General features: G+C 40.3%; 1 protein-coding gene across 8 annotated transcripts in view; it reads left to right on the top strand.

Annotated features, from left to right (window-relative positions):
• The first annotated feature begins 11,081 nt into the window (after positions 1-11,081).
• The window catches only part of SLAMF6 (SLAM family member 6), a 30,044-nt gene continuing 23,841 nt past the window's right edge, over positions 11,082-17,284 (top strand). For 5 of the 8 annotated variants that reach the window (XR_004900625.1, XR_004900624.1, XM_036015148.1 and 2 more), the window contains exon 1: positions 11,083-12,294. Coding sequence is in view for 6 of the 8 variants with exons in the window: in XM_036015148.1 (XP_035871041.1) it covers positions 12,195-12,294 (100 nt within the window). In the remaining 2 variants the exon portion in view is untranslated. Of the gene's footprint in view, positions 12,295-17,284 lie in introns of all 8 variants that reach the window. The other 3 variants (XM_036015150.1, XM_036015149.1, XM_036015146.1) reach the window with 2 other exon arrangements.

Raw genomic sequence — 17,284 nt, 5'->3', positions numbered from 1 at the left:
CAGAAAAGAATGAATAAACAATAATTCAAAAAAATGAGGAGAGGCTTAGGAACCTCCAGGACATCTTTAAACATTTCAGTATCCAAATTATAGGGGTACCAGAAGGGGAAGAGGAAGAGCAACAAGTGGAAAAGTTATTTGAAAAAATAATAAAGGAGAACTTCCCCAACCTGGCAAAGGAAATAGACTTCCAGGAAGTCCAGGAAGCTCAGAGAGTCCCAAAGAGGTTGGACCCAAGGAGGAACACACCAAGGCACATCATAATTACATTACCCAAGATTAAAATGAAGGAGAGAACTCTAGAAGCAGCAAGAGAAAAGGAGACAGTTACCTACAAAGGAGTTCTCATCAGACTGTCAGCTGATTCTTCAAAAGAGACCTTGCAGGCAAGATCAGGCTAGAAAGTATTCCAAGTCATGAAAGACAAGGACCTACATCCAAGATTGCTCTATCCAGCAAAGCTTTCATTTTGAATGGAAGGGCAGATAAAATGCTTCTCAGACAAGGTCAAGTTAAAGGAACTCACCATCACCAAGCCCTTATTATATGAAATGTTAAAGGGACTTATCTAAGAAAGAGAAGATAAAAAACATGTATAGTAAAATGACAGCAAATTCACAATTATTAACAACCACACCTAAAACAAAAACAAAAGCAAACTAAGCAAACAACTAGAAAAAAACAGAACCACAGAAATAGAGATCACATGGAGGGTTAGCAACAGGGAGTGGGAGGAGGATAGAGGGGGAAAAGGTACAGAGAATAAGTAGCATAAATGGTATATAGAAAATAGACAGGGACAGGACAAGAATAGTATGGGAAATGTAGAAGCTAAAGAACTTATGACACATGGACTTGAATTAAAGGTGGGGAATGTGTGTGGGAGATGGTGTGCAGGGTCGAGGGGAATGAAGGGGGAGAGATGGGACAACTGTAATAGCATAATCATTAAAATATATAATTTTTTTAAAAGAATATGACAAAAAGTAGAGCAGGGAGTTCTGCCTTGATCATCCTAGAGATAGGAAAATTGGGCCCTTTAAATCATATGCTTTGGGTTCCATCTCTCTCCAGACCGAAGCTTCTCCTATTCATCTTTTCACTCTCAGCACCACATCACAGAAGCCAATGCCTGGGGAGCTCAATAAATATTTGTTGTACTAAACTTGGATTGGCACTCAGACATAGAGAAAAGAAAGAGTCTTGGAAATCACTTTCAAGAGACCAGGTCTAGGGAACTAGAGAGCCTGGGTCATCCACAGGGCCACCTGGAGGAAAGGAATAAAAGGTCCTGGCTTTCTGAAAAGGATAATGAGGATGTGGTTACTTATATTGAGGGTGCAGGGCCTCAGGGTGTTTTGTGAAACCCTGAGGGAGAAGTGACTTGCCAAGAGGTGATACATAAGAGAGCAAATGAAAGCATCTAGATCTGAAACCACTTCCTTTACTTTTTGCCTATTAAAGAAGCTCCAGATCTACTCTGAGCAACTCTTTGCAGATGTGCTTGGGCTCCCAGCTCCCCAGCTACATCTCATCAACCTTTTCTTGTTGAACTGAAGATGAACCAATACCCTGAAGAATTTCATAGCCCCTCTGTAAGGAAATACAGGAACTACTTGAGAAAATAAAAACAATTTGTGGTTGTGTTTTACTAGTGCCCTCTGAGGTTCCCTCTGTCTGAAATGCTTTACCTCCTTTTCCTTTCTCTCACTATCTCCAATACACAACTTCATCCATTAATGCCCGTTCATCCCTCAGGGTGAAGCTCAAATGTCCTTTCTATATTTTGTTCTTATTGTACCACCTCTTTCTTTCATAGCAGTTTTCAAATTTTGTCTTTAAATATTTTTTCTGTGATTATTTGATTAGTGCCTTTACCCTCTAGACATGAGCTCCATCAAGACACAGATCATGTCTGGTTTGGCTCACTTTTTATATCCAGAGTGCTTTATCCTATGCAAGTTACAAAGGAAGTCCTCAATGTTCGGTATTTTGGTTATGTAATGAAAATGCAATAGTTTGTGAAGATTTTAACTGGCTTACCTGAAATGTAAAAATCTATGGCACATGTTTCAGTAGCAAAGCTATTTATTCCTAAGTATATTAACTTAGTAAGTTTTTAAATGGATAAAAATGCAGAAGAAAAATATTAACTTCAACTTCTGGCCAAGATGGAGGCATAGGTAGATAGACTTTGCTTCCTCAAAAAACCAAAAGAAGGCCAACAAACAATTTAAAAACAAAAAATAACCAGAACTGTTAGAAAACAGAACTGTATGGAAGTCTGGCAACCAAGAAATTAAAGAAGAAATATTCATCTAGACTGGTAGGAAGATTGGAGACAGGCATCTGGGACAGAGATGATGTGCAGCAAGGCAGCAGCTAAGGACTGGGTGGGCAAGGTAGCAACTGGCAGTCCCACATTAGTGTGCAGATAAACTGGGAGGAACAACTGAGGAATGACATAGACCACACAACCCAGGGTTCCAGTGCAGGAAAACTAAAGCCTCAAAACTTCTTGTGGTAAAAACCTGTCAGGAAAGAAACTCCAAGCCTCACAAGAGACTCTGTGGGAGACCCACAGGGTCTTAGAACATACACAACACCACCCTCCAAAGAATCAGCACCAGAAGGGCCCAATTTGCTTGTGGGTAGCAGGGAAAGTGACTGAAAGTGGTGTGAGAACTGAGAAAGCAGCATTGTTCTCTCTCTGACTCCTCCCTCACATACAGTGCCACAATGCAGCAACATGGGTTGCCCCACACTGGTGAACACCTAAGGCTCTGCCCCTTATAACACAACAGGTGAGCCAAGACAAAGAAATATGGCCCAAATGAAGGAACAGATTAAAACTCCAGAAAAACAACTAAGTGACAAAGAGATAGCCAACCTATCAGATGCAGAGTTCAAAACACTGGTAATCTGGATGCTCATGGAAATGGTTGAGTATGGTTGCAAAATAGAGGAAAGAGTGAAGGCTATGAAAAGTGAAATAAAAGAAAATATACAGGGAACCAACAGTGATGGGAAGGAAACCGGGACTGAAATCAAACATTTGGAACAGAAGGAAGAAATAAACATTCAATCAGAACAGAATGAATAAACAAGAATTCAAAAAGATGAGGAGAGGTTTAGGAACCTCCAGGACAACTTTAAACATTCTAACATCCAAATCATAGGGGTGCCAGAAGGAGAAGGGGAGAGCTCTGGCTAAGATGGAGGTGTAAGTAGAAACCCTTCACTTCCTCACACAACCAAAAGGAAGATAACAACCAATCTAAAATCAATAACCAATGAGAAGTGCCAGAAAATCAAACCGCATGGAACTCCAACAACCAAGGAATTAAAGAAAGAGTTAAACAGAACAACCAGACTGGTTAAGATGGTGGATGGAGAGAAACCATGGTGAGGTGGCAGACCATGGGCGTGAGGCTGGATGCAGCAAGGTGTCAGGCTGCATGGGAGGGGCTGACTTAAAGGAAAACTGAGACTCAGAGGTGGCAGTGGACTACGGTGGTTGCCCCAGTGGAAGAAACTCCCAGTGTCACTCAAGAGTTCACTGAAAAGTGTGCTAGAGATGAGCAGGTGAGCTTCACTGTTCCCTCTCTGATGCCTCTGGGATCTGCCTGTGGGAACAGGCAGCACCACAGCGCAGGAAGGAGGGTTGCCCTGCCCCAGTGAATACCTAAGGCCCCTCCCCCTTACAACTTAACAGGGGCCCTGAACAAAGATGGGGCCAAAATGAAACAATAAAGCAAATCCTCAGAAAGAGAGCTAAGCAATGAGGATATAGCCAACCTATCTGATGGAGAATTTAAAGCCCTGGTAATCAAAATGCTCACAGAACTGATTGAGCTTGGTTGAAAAATGAAAGAATGAAAGAAAGATACCCAAAATTAAATAAAGCAAAATATTCAGGAAACCAACAGTGACAGGAAGGAAACCAGGACTCAAATCAATGATTTGGAACAAAAGGAAGAAATAAACATCCAACCAGAACAGAATGAAGAAACAAAAATTCAAAAAAGTGAAGAGAGTCATACAAACCTCTGGGACAACCTAAAACATTCCAATATTTGAATTATAGAGGTTCCAGAAGGAGAAGAACAGCAGCAAGAAATTAAAAACTTATTTGAACAAATAATGAAGGAAAACTTCCCCAGTCTGGCAACAAAACTAGATTTTCAGGAAATCCAGGAAGCTGAGGGAGTCCCAAAGAAGTTGGACCCAAAGAAGAATACACCAATGCACATCATCATTAAGTTACCCTTAAAGATTAAGGACAAGGAGAGAATCTTAAAAACAGCAAGAGAAAAGGAGACATTTACCTACAAAGGAGTGCCCATATGGCTATCAGCTAATTTCTCAAAAGAAACTTGCAGGCAAGAAGGGGCTGGAAAGAAGTATTCAAAGTCATGAAAGGCAAGGACCTACATCCAAGAATGCTCTATCCAGCAAAGCTATCATTTAGAATGGAAGGGCAGATAAAGTGCTTGCCAGATAAGGTTAAGCTAAAGGAGTTCATCACCAACCATTATTATATGAAGTGTTAGAGGGAAATAACTAAGAAAAAGATCAAAAAATATAAATAGTAAAATGACAACAAACTCACAACTATCAACAAATGAACCTAAATAAGTAAAAGAAAGAAAAACAATGAAAACAAAAACTAATTAAACCAGAACAGGAACAGAATCAGAGAAATGGATATTGCATGAAGGATTTTCAGTGGGGAGGGGGAGAGGAGGAATGGGGTGAAAAGTTACAGGGAAGAGGTGTAATTGGTAGGCATTAAGTAGATGGAGAGAGGTCAAAAGTGATATAGGAAACAGAGAATTCAAAGAACTTATATGTACAATCCATGGACATGAACTAGTGGTGGGGGGATGCTGGAGGGTTGGAGGGTGCAGGGTGAAGGGGGGATAAAAGGGGAAAAACTGGGAAAACTGTAATAGCATAATCAATAAAATATAATTTATTTATTTATATATTTTTAAAGACTTTATTTATTTTAGAGAAAGGGGAAGGGAGGGATGAAGAGAGAGAGAGAAACATCAGTGTGTGGTTGCTTATCACATGCCCCATAATACGGACCTGGCCTACAACCCAGGCACATGCCCTGACTGGGAATTGAACCGGTGACCCTTTGGTTCACAGGCCAGCACTCAATCCACTGATCTACACAAGCCAGGACAATAAAATACAATTTTTAAAAAAAATTTAAAAAGAAGAAGAAAAGCGAGAAACTGAAAACTTATTTGAAAAAAAATAATGAAAGAGAAATACCCCAATCTGTTGAAGGAGATAGACTTCCAGGAAGTCCAGGAAGCTGAGAGAGCCCCAAAGAAGTTGGACCCACAAAGGAACACGCCAAAGCACATCATCATTAAATTAGCCAAGATTAAAGATAAGGAGAGAATCTTAAAAGCAGCAAGAGAAAAGGAAATAGTTACCTACAAAGGAGTGCCCATAAGTCTATCAGTTGATTTCTCAAAAGAAACCTTGCAGGCAAGAAGGGGCTGGAAAGAAGTATTTAAAGTCATAAAAGGCAAGGACCTATGTCCAAGATTACTCCACCCAGCAAAGCTATTATTTAGATTGCAAGGGCAGATAAAGTGGTTCCCAGATAAGGTCAAATTAAAGAAGTTCATCATCACCAAGCCCTTATTATAGGAAATGTTAAAGGGACTTATCTAAGAAAAAGAAGAATATCAAAACTATGAACAGTAAAATGACAGGAAACTCACAACTACCAACAACTGAACCTAAAAATAGAAACAAACTAAGCAAACAACTAGAACAGGAACAGAATCACAGAGATGGAGATCACATAGAGGGTTACCAGTGTGGAGGGGCAGGGTGGAGAAGGGGTAGTTAAAAAATAGACAGGGAGAGGTTAAGAATAGTATAGGAGCCTGGCTGGTGTGGCTCAGTGGGTTGAGCACTGGCCTACAAACCAAAGGATCACCGGTTCGATTCCCAGTTGGGGCACGTACCTGGGTTGAAGGCCAGGTCAACTAGTCGATGTATCTCTTGTACATCAACGTCTCTCTCCCTCTCTTTCTCCCTCCCTTCCCATCCTTCTAAATATAAATAAATGAAATCTTTTAAAAAAAGAATAGTATAGGAAATGGAGAAGCCAAAGAATTTATGTGTATAACCCGTCGACATGAACTAAGTGGGGGGAATGCTGGTGGGAGGGGGAATGGAGGACAGAAGTGAATAAAGGGGAGAAAATAATGGGACAACCATAATAGCATAATCAATAAAATATACTTTAAAAAAGAAAAAAAATAATTTCCTATGAGAAAACATAATTAAGAGTTAGAAAACACAGAAGATAGTTAACACTATATAGGTCTAAGATTGCTATCCTTTGAAAGGTGTGCTTACAAGGTTGGCCTTGGTTGGTATCTGGAAATTTGGATTTTGGGAGAGTTATACCATTCCCTAATAAGAGTAGTTCACTGAACTTAAAATGTTTTTACAAACAATTTTGTATATACTGAACACTTGCTTGCCTTCTGGGATTCTGAAAATTTGGTACATGAGAGAGAAAGTAGCTAAATTATTGACCGTTAATAAAAACCCTGGAGTCCTAGGCTTAGGCAAGCTTCCCAGTAAACAACATTTCACTTATTTTGTCATGACATGTTGCTAGAGGAATTAAGCACATCCATTGTGATTCTGCTGGGAGAAGATTCTGGGAAGCTTATATTTAATTTCTTCTGGACACCATCCCATACACCAGTCCCTTTTGCTGAATTTACTTTGGATCTATTCACTGTAACAAATCACAGTCATGAATATGATTATATGCTGAATCCTTTAAGTCCTCTCAGCAAATCATTGAACCTTAAAATGATGTTGAAAATGAGCCCTGGCTGGCATAGCTCAGTGGATTGAGTGTGGGCTGAGAACCAAAGCATCGCAGGTTCGATTCCCAGTCAGGGCAAATGCCTGGGATGCAGGCCAGGTCTCCAGTGGGGGCCATGTGAGAGGCAACCACACATTGATGTTTCTCTGTTTCTCTTTCTCTCTCCCTTTCCCTCTCTAAAAAAAAAAAAACCCACAAATAAATAAAATCTTTAAAAAATAAAATAATAATGCTGCTCGAATCAGTGCCTTAAAAAAATGATCTTGAAAACCCCTAACACACCTTCTGAATGGTTTTATAATCTATCCAGCTTTTCTTCTTTCACCTGACAGTAGCTACTGTCTAAGTCATCATCATCTCTTACCTAGACTATAGCACTTTACCTCTCTCAGGCACACGACCCCAGTCCAGTTCATTCTCTACAAACCCCCCACCCAACCACCACCTGTCCACCTGTCCTTGGCCTGTTAAGACAGACTGCTCAGCAGGAAGTGAGTGGAGTAAAAGGGGGTGGGAATTGGGCTGCACTGAGGTGGGGAAACCAGTGTCCACTATCACTGCAGCTCCAGCCCATGCAGGCCTGCCTGGCCATGATGATCCATGGCTTCCAGATCAGCCACTGGGACTCCTCTTTTTGGACCTGGGAAGCTGACAGCTACTGAGACCCATGCCATGAAGTCAGCAGATGTGGAAAAATTAGCTGATGAAAAGCATATACCACAGGTAGCAAACACAAGGCCTGCGGGCCACATCTGGCCCTCCACCTTGTTTTTCAGCCTGGCACCTTGTTTCTATCCAGCAGCAGCACTGAGCTCCTTGCCCCTTGTTAAGTAGTAGTTACATTTACACAGTCCTAAAATTACATCTGGCCCTTTGAAAGCAACTGCAAGGCTGATGGGGCCCTCAGTGAAAATGAGCTTGACACCCCTGGCATATAACATTCTCCCCAAAATGATGTTTGGAGACATCATTTCAGAAATGATGTTTGAAGAATCTAGCATTGTTCTGGCTTTAGAATCAAGTTCAATGCTACAGATGCTTTAAGATGTGTAAACAGCTCCCAAAGAAAGCTCAAAGTAGCCTATGCATAAGAGTGGCAGGAAAGCAGGATGGGGGGTGAAGGAGGTTGTTAAACCATATGATTGGACCTATATAACAGATTATAAGGGAACATTATTTGGAGAATCACTCACGTTAAAGGTTGTACCCACAACAGATCATATAGATACAGAGAAATTGAAAGCCAGAAAACAGATTAAGTGTTTTGAAAAAGTTCTCCTGTTTGAGGAAGAACTTCATGATTGTTTCCAGTCTAAGTGTGAAAATTACAGTAATGTCTTCCAGGTTTTTCCTGCTGTTAAAGTTTATTGTTGTTGGGGTTTTTGTTTTTGTTTTTTGTTTGTTTATTTGTTTTGAGAATTGATGGAGTGCTTATCAGAATGAATGACACAAGACTTTACCATGAGGCTGACAAGACCTACACATTATGAGAATACATATCACAAGAGAACAAAATGGCTAATTTAACACATATTCTATGTTCCTTCTTCACGGAGCCCAACGAAGTAGCATAGTATTTACCAATCAAGGGAGCAGTTTGTAAGAAGCTGATATTTCCAGAAAGAATTGATCAAAGCCTCAGACTCATAAGAAAATGTACCTATGCAATAGAATGTGACATACCACATGCTCACCATGGAATTTGATGGAGACCATGGCTGTGTGGACAGGGGTATTTTTATTATGAGAATTCATTGCCTTGTCTATGTGCAGATTTTCAGAAGCCTCAAAGGGAAAAATGAAATAAAAAATTGTTGCAGGCAAAATATAAAATAAAAAATAAAGTCAAGGTGAATATCCTGAGACTGCCACAAAAATACTGAAAAGCCTGCTTCCATTCCCAACATCCTATCTTTGTGAAGCAGGGTTTTCTGCAGTGACAGCAACAAAAACAAGAATGGACCAGACATAAGCAACATACTTCCGGTGTCACTGACTCCAATCACCCCCAGATGGGACCATCTAGTTGTGGGAAAACAAGCTCAAGGCCCCCACTGATTCTGCATTATGGTGAATTGTATAATTATTTCATTATATATTACAAAATCATAATAATAGAAATAAAGTGCACAATAAATGTAATGTGCTTGAATCATCCGGCAACCAACCCCCACCCCCTGGTCTGTGGAAAAATTCCACAAAACCAGTTTTTGGTGCCAAAAATGTTGGGGACTGCTACTCTACACCACAGCCAGAGTGATCTTTCCAAAAGACAAATATGATAATGCCATCTGGTGGCAGAAAGAACCAATGGGTTGCTCTGATGTATATCTATATATCTATAATAGATCATAAATTGAAAGTTTATAACTAGAAACACTCTTTAATCTGAGAAAAAATGGAAAAGATATTCAGTGATCTAATCTCCAAAAATTTACCAAGCCTCACTGGTATTATAAAGCAGCTCTACCACATTTAGTGAAAGAATAATTCCTATGTAATTTTAAATTTTCAGAAGCATAGAAAACAGTGGGAAACTTTAAAATTCATTGAGAACTATTAACATAGCACTGATTCCAAACTAGATAAGGATAATTCTCCTAAAGTAAAAAATAACAATCAAGGGTCAGCAGGCTACAGCTTGTGAACCAAAATCAAATGAGAACCATCTATGGCTCAATGCTCTTTCATCTGAGTCTATCTGGGTGATCCTGACTTATGGGCCTGTCAGTTTTATCCTCTCAGTCTTAGGCAATGGCCCTACCCCTCTGGAACTGGAGAGAAAACATTCACAACTCTTGAGCCTGTGCCCTAGGACTCGTAGTGGCAATATCAGCCCTGCCAACTTCTGGACAATTGGAGGGGGGCATTTTTCCCTTCTCTTGAAGGATAATGCATGTTTGCAGCTAGATATTTCTATTGGCCTGTCTTATAGAATTTTAACTATCCAATGGCCTTCCTAGTTTACCAGGGGTCATCACTTGCAAAACCTAACCAGTAGATGTCTTGGATTTTCAAAACCAGAACAGATTCCCAATCCAGACCGTTTCCAAAATCCCTTGTTTTTTATGCTGCAAACAAAGTACTGTGCATTGATCAGGGGCTCCCAGTGTGGACAACTGTCCAGGTTCCACCTTCAAGACAACTGGTCTGGGCAGCTGCTGGTTTCAAGCTTGGTGGCTAGCCCCAAGCCAGGGGTCACGGAATCCACCAGCAGAAAGGCCCCAGGTTAGCCACCAAAACTGCTACCAAACTACAGGGGTTTGTTTACCTGCACATATCAAAGCCCAAACAATCCAAACAGGAGTATGTAGCAAAGAAAGCAAAGTTTTATTTAAGGAAATGGCACCAAACCCAGAGACATAGGTGAGATAATGCTCTAAGATCTGGCTCCCAATGGCCTTTAGGGGATGTGTTGTATGGGGAAGAGGGAGACCATTAATCATGGTCATTGGGATTTTGGGTCATTGGATCTACTGACTGGTCAGAGCTAAGAAAGAAGGTAGTTGATCATTGCATCTGGTCTTGATATCAGCCATGGTGTCATTCTGTCTGGCTTTGCAAGGATGTGGTTGGTGAGGGTATTCTGTTTTTTCGGGTCTAGAGCTGAAACACAGCTGAGGCCTACAGGTTATCTTTAGTTTATTGGAACTTATATTTCGGTGGTAAACACACTTGAGGCTTTATTCTTAAGCATCTGTTTGATGCTGACCAGAATCTGATGTCCTAAGGGCTTAATGATTCAGGGAGTAAATGTGCATGGAAAGAGGGAGGCAGATGAGTCAAGTCATGGTGCTATCAGACTGGACAAGGACAATTTAAATCAAAAGGAAAGAAAGAAGAAAGGGTCACATTAAAGAAATGAAGTTTCTGCATGGTTACACTGAGGTCAAGAGACCAAAGAGTGAAGCAAAAGATGTTCTCATTGCTCTAATGGCTTAGAAAATTCCAAGGGTTTTGAGAGCTGTGAGCCAGGAACCATAGACAAAGACCAAATATATTTGAGAAATATATTTTTGTCATCTGAATGACCAAATATGTTCATTATAAATTATAATATCACACACAATGAAAACACCTTGGAAATTGATAATGTTGGTGGTTGCACAACAATGTGAATAAAGTTAATGCCACTGAATTATATAGGTAACACACTAAAATTTAGGTTATGTGACCACAATATGTAATTTAGGTTATTTTACCACAATAAAAAATACAAAAATATGAAAAAAAGAATGTAACTGGAAAGTGAAAATTCCAATTCATGTTGCACACTTAAGATTTTTGTACTTTGCTCAGAAAAATAAATGTAAGTCAAATAATAATAAAATTAGGTCTGCTTATTTATATAAAGAACATCTTACTGAAACAGAAATCCCCTGTAGGTCTTTTGTTCTATGGTTATTTTGCTCGCTGTCAATTAGAACTGTGGCTCTCAATGTCAGAGTTTGGTAAAAAGGAAAGGAACTATTTATTCAAAAGTTATATAGGTTTAGAATAATGGCAGAATTCTGCCATTAAGTATCACTTGAAACAAAGAAATATGCACAAACACACAGTCCTACCCTCCCCCTTTGCCTAGTCAGGCCAGTCTCAGAGCATGCCAGTCAGAAGTACCACCTTCCAGAAAGAAAAAAAATCAGATGTCCACTGCTCACTTTTCCTGGTTCCTCCCAGTAATCAGTGCTCCTGTGGGCAGGCCTCCGGTGGTTCCCAGCACCAATAGCAGTGTCACCAAGATCTCCAGTTCTTAATCCAAACCCGCATGGTACCTCCTCATGGCTGCCCAGCAAGAGTCCTTTCACCCCATTTTGACCTGCATGGTCCCATAAGGCCCCACACTGTCCCATCACACATGGCCATTTGTTTAAACCCTAGCCTAGATGCTCCTCTGTAACCCCATTTCCGACTCCTCCCACAATCGGCTACATCTGCTAGCACTTCTATATTTTCCACCTTTCTTGACTGCCATAATTAGTCCAGGCAGGTGTGGCCCCATGGCATGGGGCAAACTATCACTGTAACTGGGGAGGTGCCTCCCAGCAACATCACAGGTCAAAGTCATGCCCCTCTCCCAGGCTCACACAAACTATTCAGTATTCCTAAGAAGCTAGCCCACTGTTATCGGTATGCAAAGTAACTCTCAATTGCTGTGCTGCTGCTCTTCCCAGCCCCACCCCCAACTAGGCTTGCTGGGGTTTTCAGGGCTTCTTAGCCTACACTCAGCTCTGAACCTCATTTTACATCTGTTACATTGCCACACCTCTAAGAGGAAGGGCAAGTTTCAGTAAGAAGCACTTTCAGATTACTACAAAAAATGAACTTGGCTGCCGTGGAGTCTCCAGCAGCAGTCTCCTATACTAAGAGAATGATCTTGCTGTTCCAGTTTCTCACGCTTGTCTCCTGCCTTGGCCCAGGTAAATGCCTAAATGGACCCATGTAGTCACTGAGTGACTCCCTGGTTTTGTGTATCTTGCTCACTCTAAATCACCTATATATAGGTGTCTGAATGTCCCTCTGCCAAGGGTCTGGGTTGGGCTCACAGTGGTGTCTGATAACCTGTTACCTCCTCTCAATTTAGAATGTTAAATGGTTCAGTTACCAAATTAGTTGTGTCTGCATTTAAGGAAATTGTCTCCTGGGACATGGGAAATGAGTTTTTATAAGACAAGACTCTTCCAGGTTTATCACCAGCATGTTGTAGAATAAGAAGCAGTAAGATTGAGAAAATAAATCATTTTGCCCAACTAGCTACTGTCTTACTGTGCAACATCAGTTACATTATTTATTCCTCCTGGGCCTCATTATTCTCATCTAAAACACTGAAAATCCATGAATTAATTTAGCCAAAATCTCTAGGCCCAACAAAAAGCGCTAGAAGTAATCTTGTTAGTTTCTGTTTACTATTTTTTTAAAGAAAGAGTTCTTCAGCTCTCTTTCTTTAATACAAATCAGGAGTTAGGTGGTAGTCCAGCAGTACTTTATATGGCAGAGAAAAAGGAATTATCTGACCCTGCCTGCTTCTTGTTCCATGCTGCTCATTATGTAAAACATGCAGGTGTATGTCATGTTTGGGTAACCACAAGTGGTCCACTGGGACCAAAGCATATGATTCAGGAACATATGGGGCAGGAGACAAGACAGGAATGCTATGTCAGAACGAGCCCCAGGGTAGGAGATACAAATAACTAATATTTGCTGAGTGTCTATTCTGTTTTCCAGTCATTTGACCAAGTGCTGTACACGCATTATGTGCATAAGCCTCATGACAGTCTGTACTATTATTATCCCCATTTCTATATGAGGAACTACAATAATATAAATAACTTACCAAATTTCATTAGCCTGCAGGTGGCAAGCCCTTGTGATAGTTCTGAGAAACAATGACATGTTGAACAAACATGGCAGGAGCACGAGAAAAAAAGGACAGAAATAAGAGTGACTGTAGATGTAGAACTACTGGCAATGGGAATGAGAGGAAAGGTGAATTCATTAAGTCATCCAATAAATATCCATTGAACACTTACAGGATGCCTGGTGTTAGGCTGGAATTGTTCAAGAAAACAGACTCAGTGAGCTAAAGAGCAGGGTTTATTAGCAGGGAATAAGAGGGAAAGTACAGCCAACAAAGGCAGGTTAAGACTCACTCAGTTGTTCTTAGGTCAGGGTTTTTAAGCACAAAACCCTGCGAAGGGTAAATGGTTGTGATGTGAGAGTCTGATTGGCTAGAGCTGGTTGCTGGGTGCCATTTCTGTTGACCATTATTCTTTTTTTTTCTTTTAATCATTATTCAAGTACAGTTTTCTCCCTTTTACTCCCATTCCAGCCCACCCACCCAACCCTCCCCACTTCCCTCCCATTACCACCCTCCCCCTAGTTTTTGTCCATGTGTCCTTTAAATTTGTTCCTGTAAACCCTACCCATTCTCCCCTGAAATTCCCTCTTCTCTCCCCTCTGGTCACTGTCAGCCTGTCCTCTATTTCATTGTCTTTGGTTATATTTTGCTTGTTTCCTTGTTTTGTTGTTTAGGTTCCTGTTAAAGGTGAGATCATACGGTATTTGTCTTTCACTGCCTGGCTTATTTCGCTTAGCATAATGCTTTCCAGCTCCATCCAAGCTGTTGCAAAGGGTAGGAGCTCCTTCTTTCTGCTGCATAGAATTCCATTGTGTAAATGTACCATAGTTTTTCAATCCATTCATTTACTGATGGGCATCTAGATTGCTTTCAGCATTTAGCTATTGTAAATTGTGCTGCTATGAACATTGGGGTGCAAATGTTCTTTTGTATTGGTGTTTTAGTATACAGTCCCAGCAGTGGAATTGCAGGGTCAAAAGGCAGATCCATTTTTAGTTTTCTGAGGAAGTTCCATACTGCTTTCCATAGTGGTTGTACCAGTCTGCAGTCCCAGTGCACTAGGGTTCCCTTTTCTCCACAACCTCTCCAACATTTGTCGTTTGTTGCTTTGTTTATGATGGCCATTCTGACTAGTGTGAAGCAGTATCTCATTGTGGTTTTAATATGCATCTCTCTGATAGCTAGCGATATTGAACATCGTTTCATGTGTCTTTGGATTTTCTGTATGTCCTCCTTGGAGAAGTGTCTGTTCACATCCTTTGCCCATTTTTTAATTGGTTGCTTGTCTTCTTAGAGTGGAGTCATGTGAGTTCTTTATATATTTTGGAGATTAAATTCTTATCTGAGGTATCATTGGCAAATATGTTTTCCCATACAGTTGGTTCTCTTTTTATTTTGATACTGTTTTCTTTAGCTGTGCAGAAGCTTTTTATTTTGAAGAGATCACATTTGTTTATTCTTTTCTTTATGACCCTTGCTCCAGGGGACATGTCAATAAAAAGTTTCTGTGTGAAATATCTGAGATTTTCCTACCTACGTTCTCCTCTAGGACTTTAATGGTGTCACGGTTTATATTTAAGTCTTTTATCCACCTTGAATTTATTTTTGTATAAGGTGTAAGTTGGTGCTCGAGTTTCATTTTTTTGAATGTAGCTGTCCAGTTCTCCCAACACCATTTGTTGAAGAGGCTATTTTTACTCCATTTTATGTTGCTGCCACCTTTATCAAATATAGACCGTAGCTTTTTCTTTTAAGATTTTATTTATTTATTTTTAGAGAGAAGGGAAAGAAGAGAGAAAGGGAAAGAAGCATGAATGTGTGGTTGCTTCTCATGTGCCCCCTACTGGGGACCTGGCCAGCATCCCAGTCATGTGCCCTGACTGGGAATCAAACCAGCAACCCTTTTTGGTTTGCAGGCCAGTGCCCAAGTCACTGAGCCACACCAGCCGGGGCCTTCTTTTTCTTAAATAAGTCCCTTTAACATTTCATGTAATAATGGCTTGGTGGTGAGGCACTCTTTTAACTTTACCTTGTCTGGGAAGCACTTTATCTGCCCTTCCATTCTAAATGATAATTTTGCTGGATAAACTAATCTAGGTTGTAGGTTCTTGCTTTTCATCATTTTGAATACTTGCTGCCAGTCTTTTCTTGCCTGCAAAATTTCTTTTGAAAAATCAGCTGATAGTTTTATGGAGACTCCTTTGTAGCTTACTCTTTTTTCTCTCGGTGCTCTTAAGATTCTCTCTTTACCTTTAACCTCTGGTGTTTTAATTATGATGTGCATTGGTGTGTCCTCTTTGGGTCCAACTTGTGTGGGACTCTCTGTACTTCCTAGGCTTATATGTCTGTTTCCTTCATGAAATTAGGGAAGTTTGCTTTCATTATTCTTTTCAAATAAGTTTTCAATTTCTCGCTGTTCCTCTTCTCCTTCTGGCACCACTATGATTTGAATGTTGGTATGTTTGGTGATGTCCAAGAGACACCTTATATTATCCTCGTTTTTTGAATTTTTTTCTTTTTACTGTTCTGGTTGAATGCTTATTTCTTCCATATGTTCCAAATTATGGATTCGAATCCCAGCTTCATCTCCTCCACTGTTGGTTCCTTGTAGATTTTTCTTTATTTCACTCAGTGTAACCTTCATTTCATCTTGGGTCTTTTTTTATTTTGTTGCCATGCTCAATAAGTTCTTTGAGCATCCTTATCACTAGTGTTTTGAACTCTGCATCTGATAGGTTGGTTATCTCCATTTCATTAAATTCTTTTTCTGAGGTTTTGTTCTGTTCTTTCATTTGGACCATATTTCTTTGTCTCCTCAATTTGGCAGCCACCCTGTGCTTGTGTCCATGTATTAGGTAGAGCCACTGTAACTCCCTGTCTTAGTAGCATGACCTATTATAGAAAAGGCTCCTATAAATTGTGTAAGGAGGAGCCATAGGTAATCACCAGGGTGGAGCAACCTGCTTCACTGCTTTGTGGCTCTGTGTAGGGGAAGATGATGGCTCAAAGAGAAAACAATGCTGCTGCCTGGCTTCTGGACATTTGCCCAGCGCTCACCTTACACAACTCACACCCTTCCAGTTTTTGCCCAGGTAATAAATCCAAGAGGTGGTTTGTTTGTGTAGGTTTTAAGTCCCTGTGGGTCCTTTAAGCAGAGACTCTTGACATTCTGGCAATTTTTTCCACCACCCCAACCCCCACTGGATTTTACCGCCAGAAGTTAGGGGATTTATCTTCCTGGCACTGCAACCCAGGACTGTGTAGTCTGGCCTTGGGCTAGGATCACTTTCTCCCAAGGTATCCCTCCCCATTTTTGTCCACCACACATGCATGCAGGACCACCCATTCCGCTGCTGCTGCCTCTACCCCACAGCACATTTCCACATCCCTCAGCCTGTCTCTGCATCTCTGCCCCTCCTACACATCTGGATAAATGTGGCTTCTTTAAATCCTTGGTTGTTGGACTTCCATACAGCCTGATTTTCTGATGGTTCTGCATGTTCTTTTAAGGTCTAATTGTAATTCATTCTGTGGTTGTACAAGGAGGTGAAGCATGTTTACCTACACCTCCATCTTGACCAGAGTCCTCAGAACTGCATTTCAAGAAGCTCTCTTTGCTGTTGGGTAGAAATAGAACTCCATTTTCTTGACAATATCCTTTCAAAATAAAAGTTTTTAATTTTGATTAAGTCCAATTTTTCTATTTTTCTTTGTTGCTCATGCTTTTGGTATTGTTTCTAAAACTCTATTGACAAATCCAAGGGCAGAAAAATTTAAACCTTTTTTCTTCTAAGAGTTTTGTAATTTTAGGTCTCATATTTAAGTCACTGAAACATTTAGAGGCAATTGATGTATAGGTGTGAGTTAGGGATCCAACTTCTTTTTTTTCATGTAGATATGTAATTGTCCCAACACCATTTGTTGAAGCAACTTCTTTCCTCATTGAATAATCTTTTTTTTTTTAAGAAAGCAAGAAAAAATTTTATTCTTTTTTTCTAATTTTATTTTAATCATTGTTCAAGTACAGTTTTCTGCCCTTTACTCCCATCCCA

The sequence above is a fragment of the Phyllostomus discolor genome, chromosome 14 (assembly GCF_004126475.2).
Source record: "Phyllostomus discolor isolate MPI-MPIP mPhyDis1 chromosome 14, mPhyDis1.pri.v3, whole genome shotgun sequence".
In the NCBI taxonomy this organism is placed as follows: domain Eukaryota; kingdom Metazoa; phylum Chordata; class Mammalia; order Chiroptera; family Phyllostomidae; genus Phyllostomus; species Phyllostomus discolor.
This window is presented reverse-complemented; position numbering and strand designations above follow the sequence as displayed.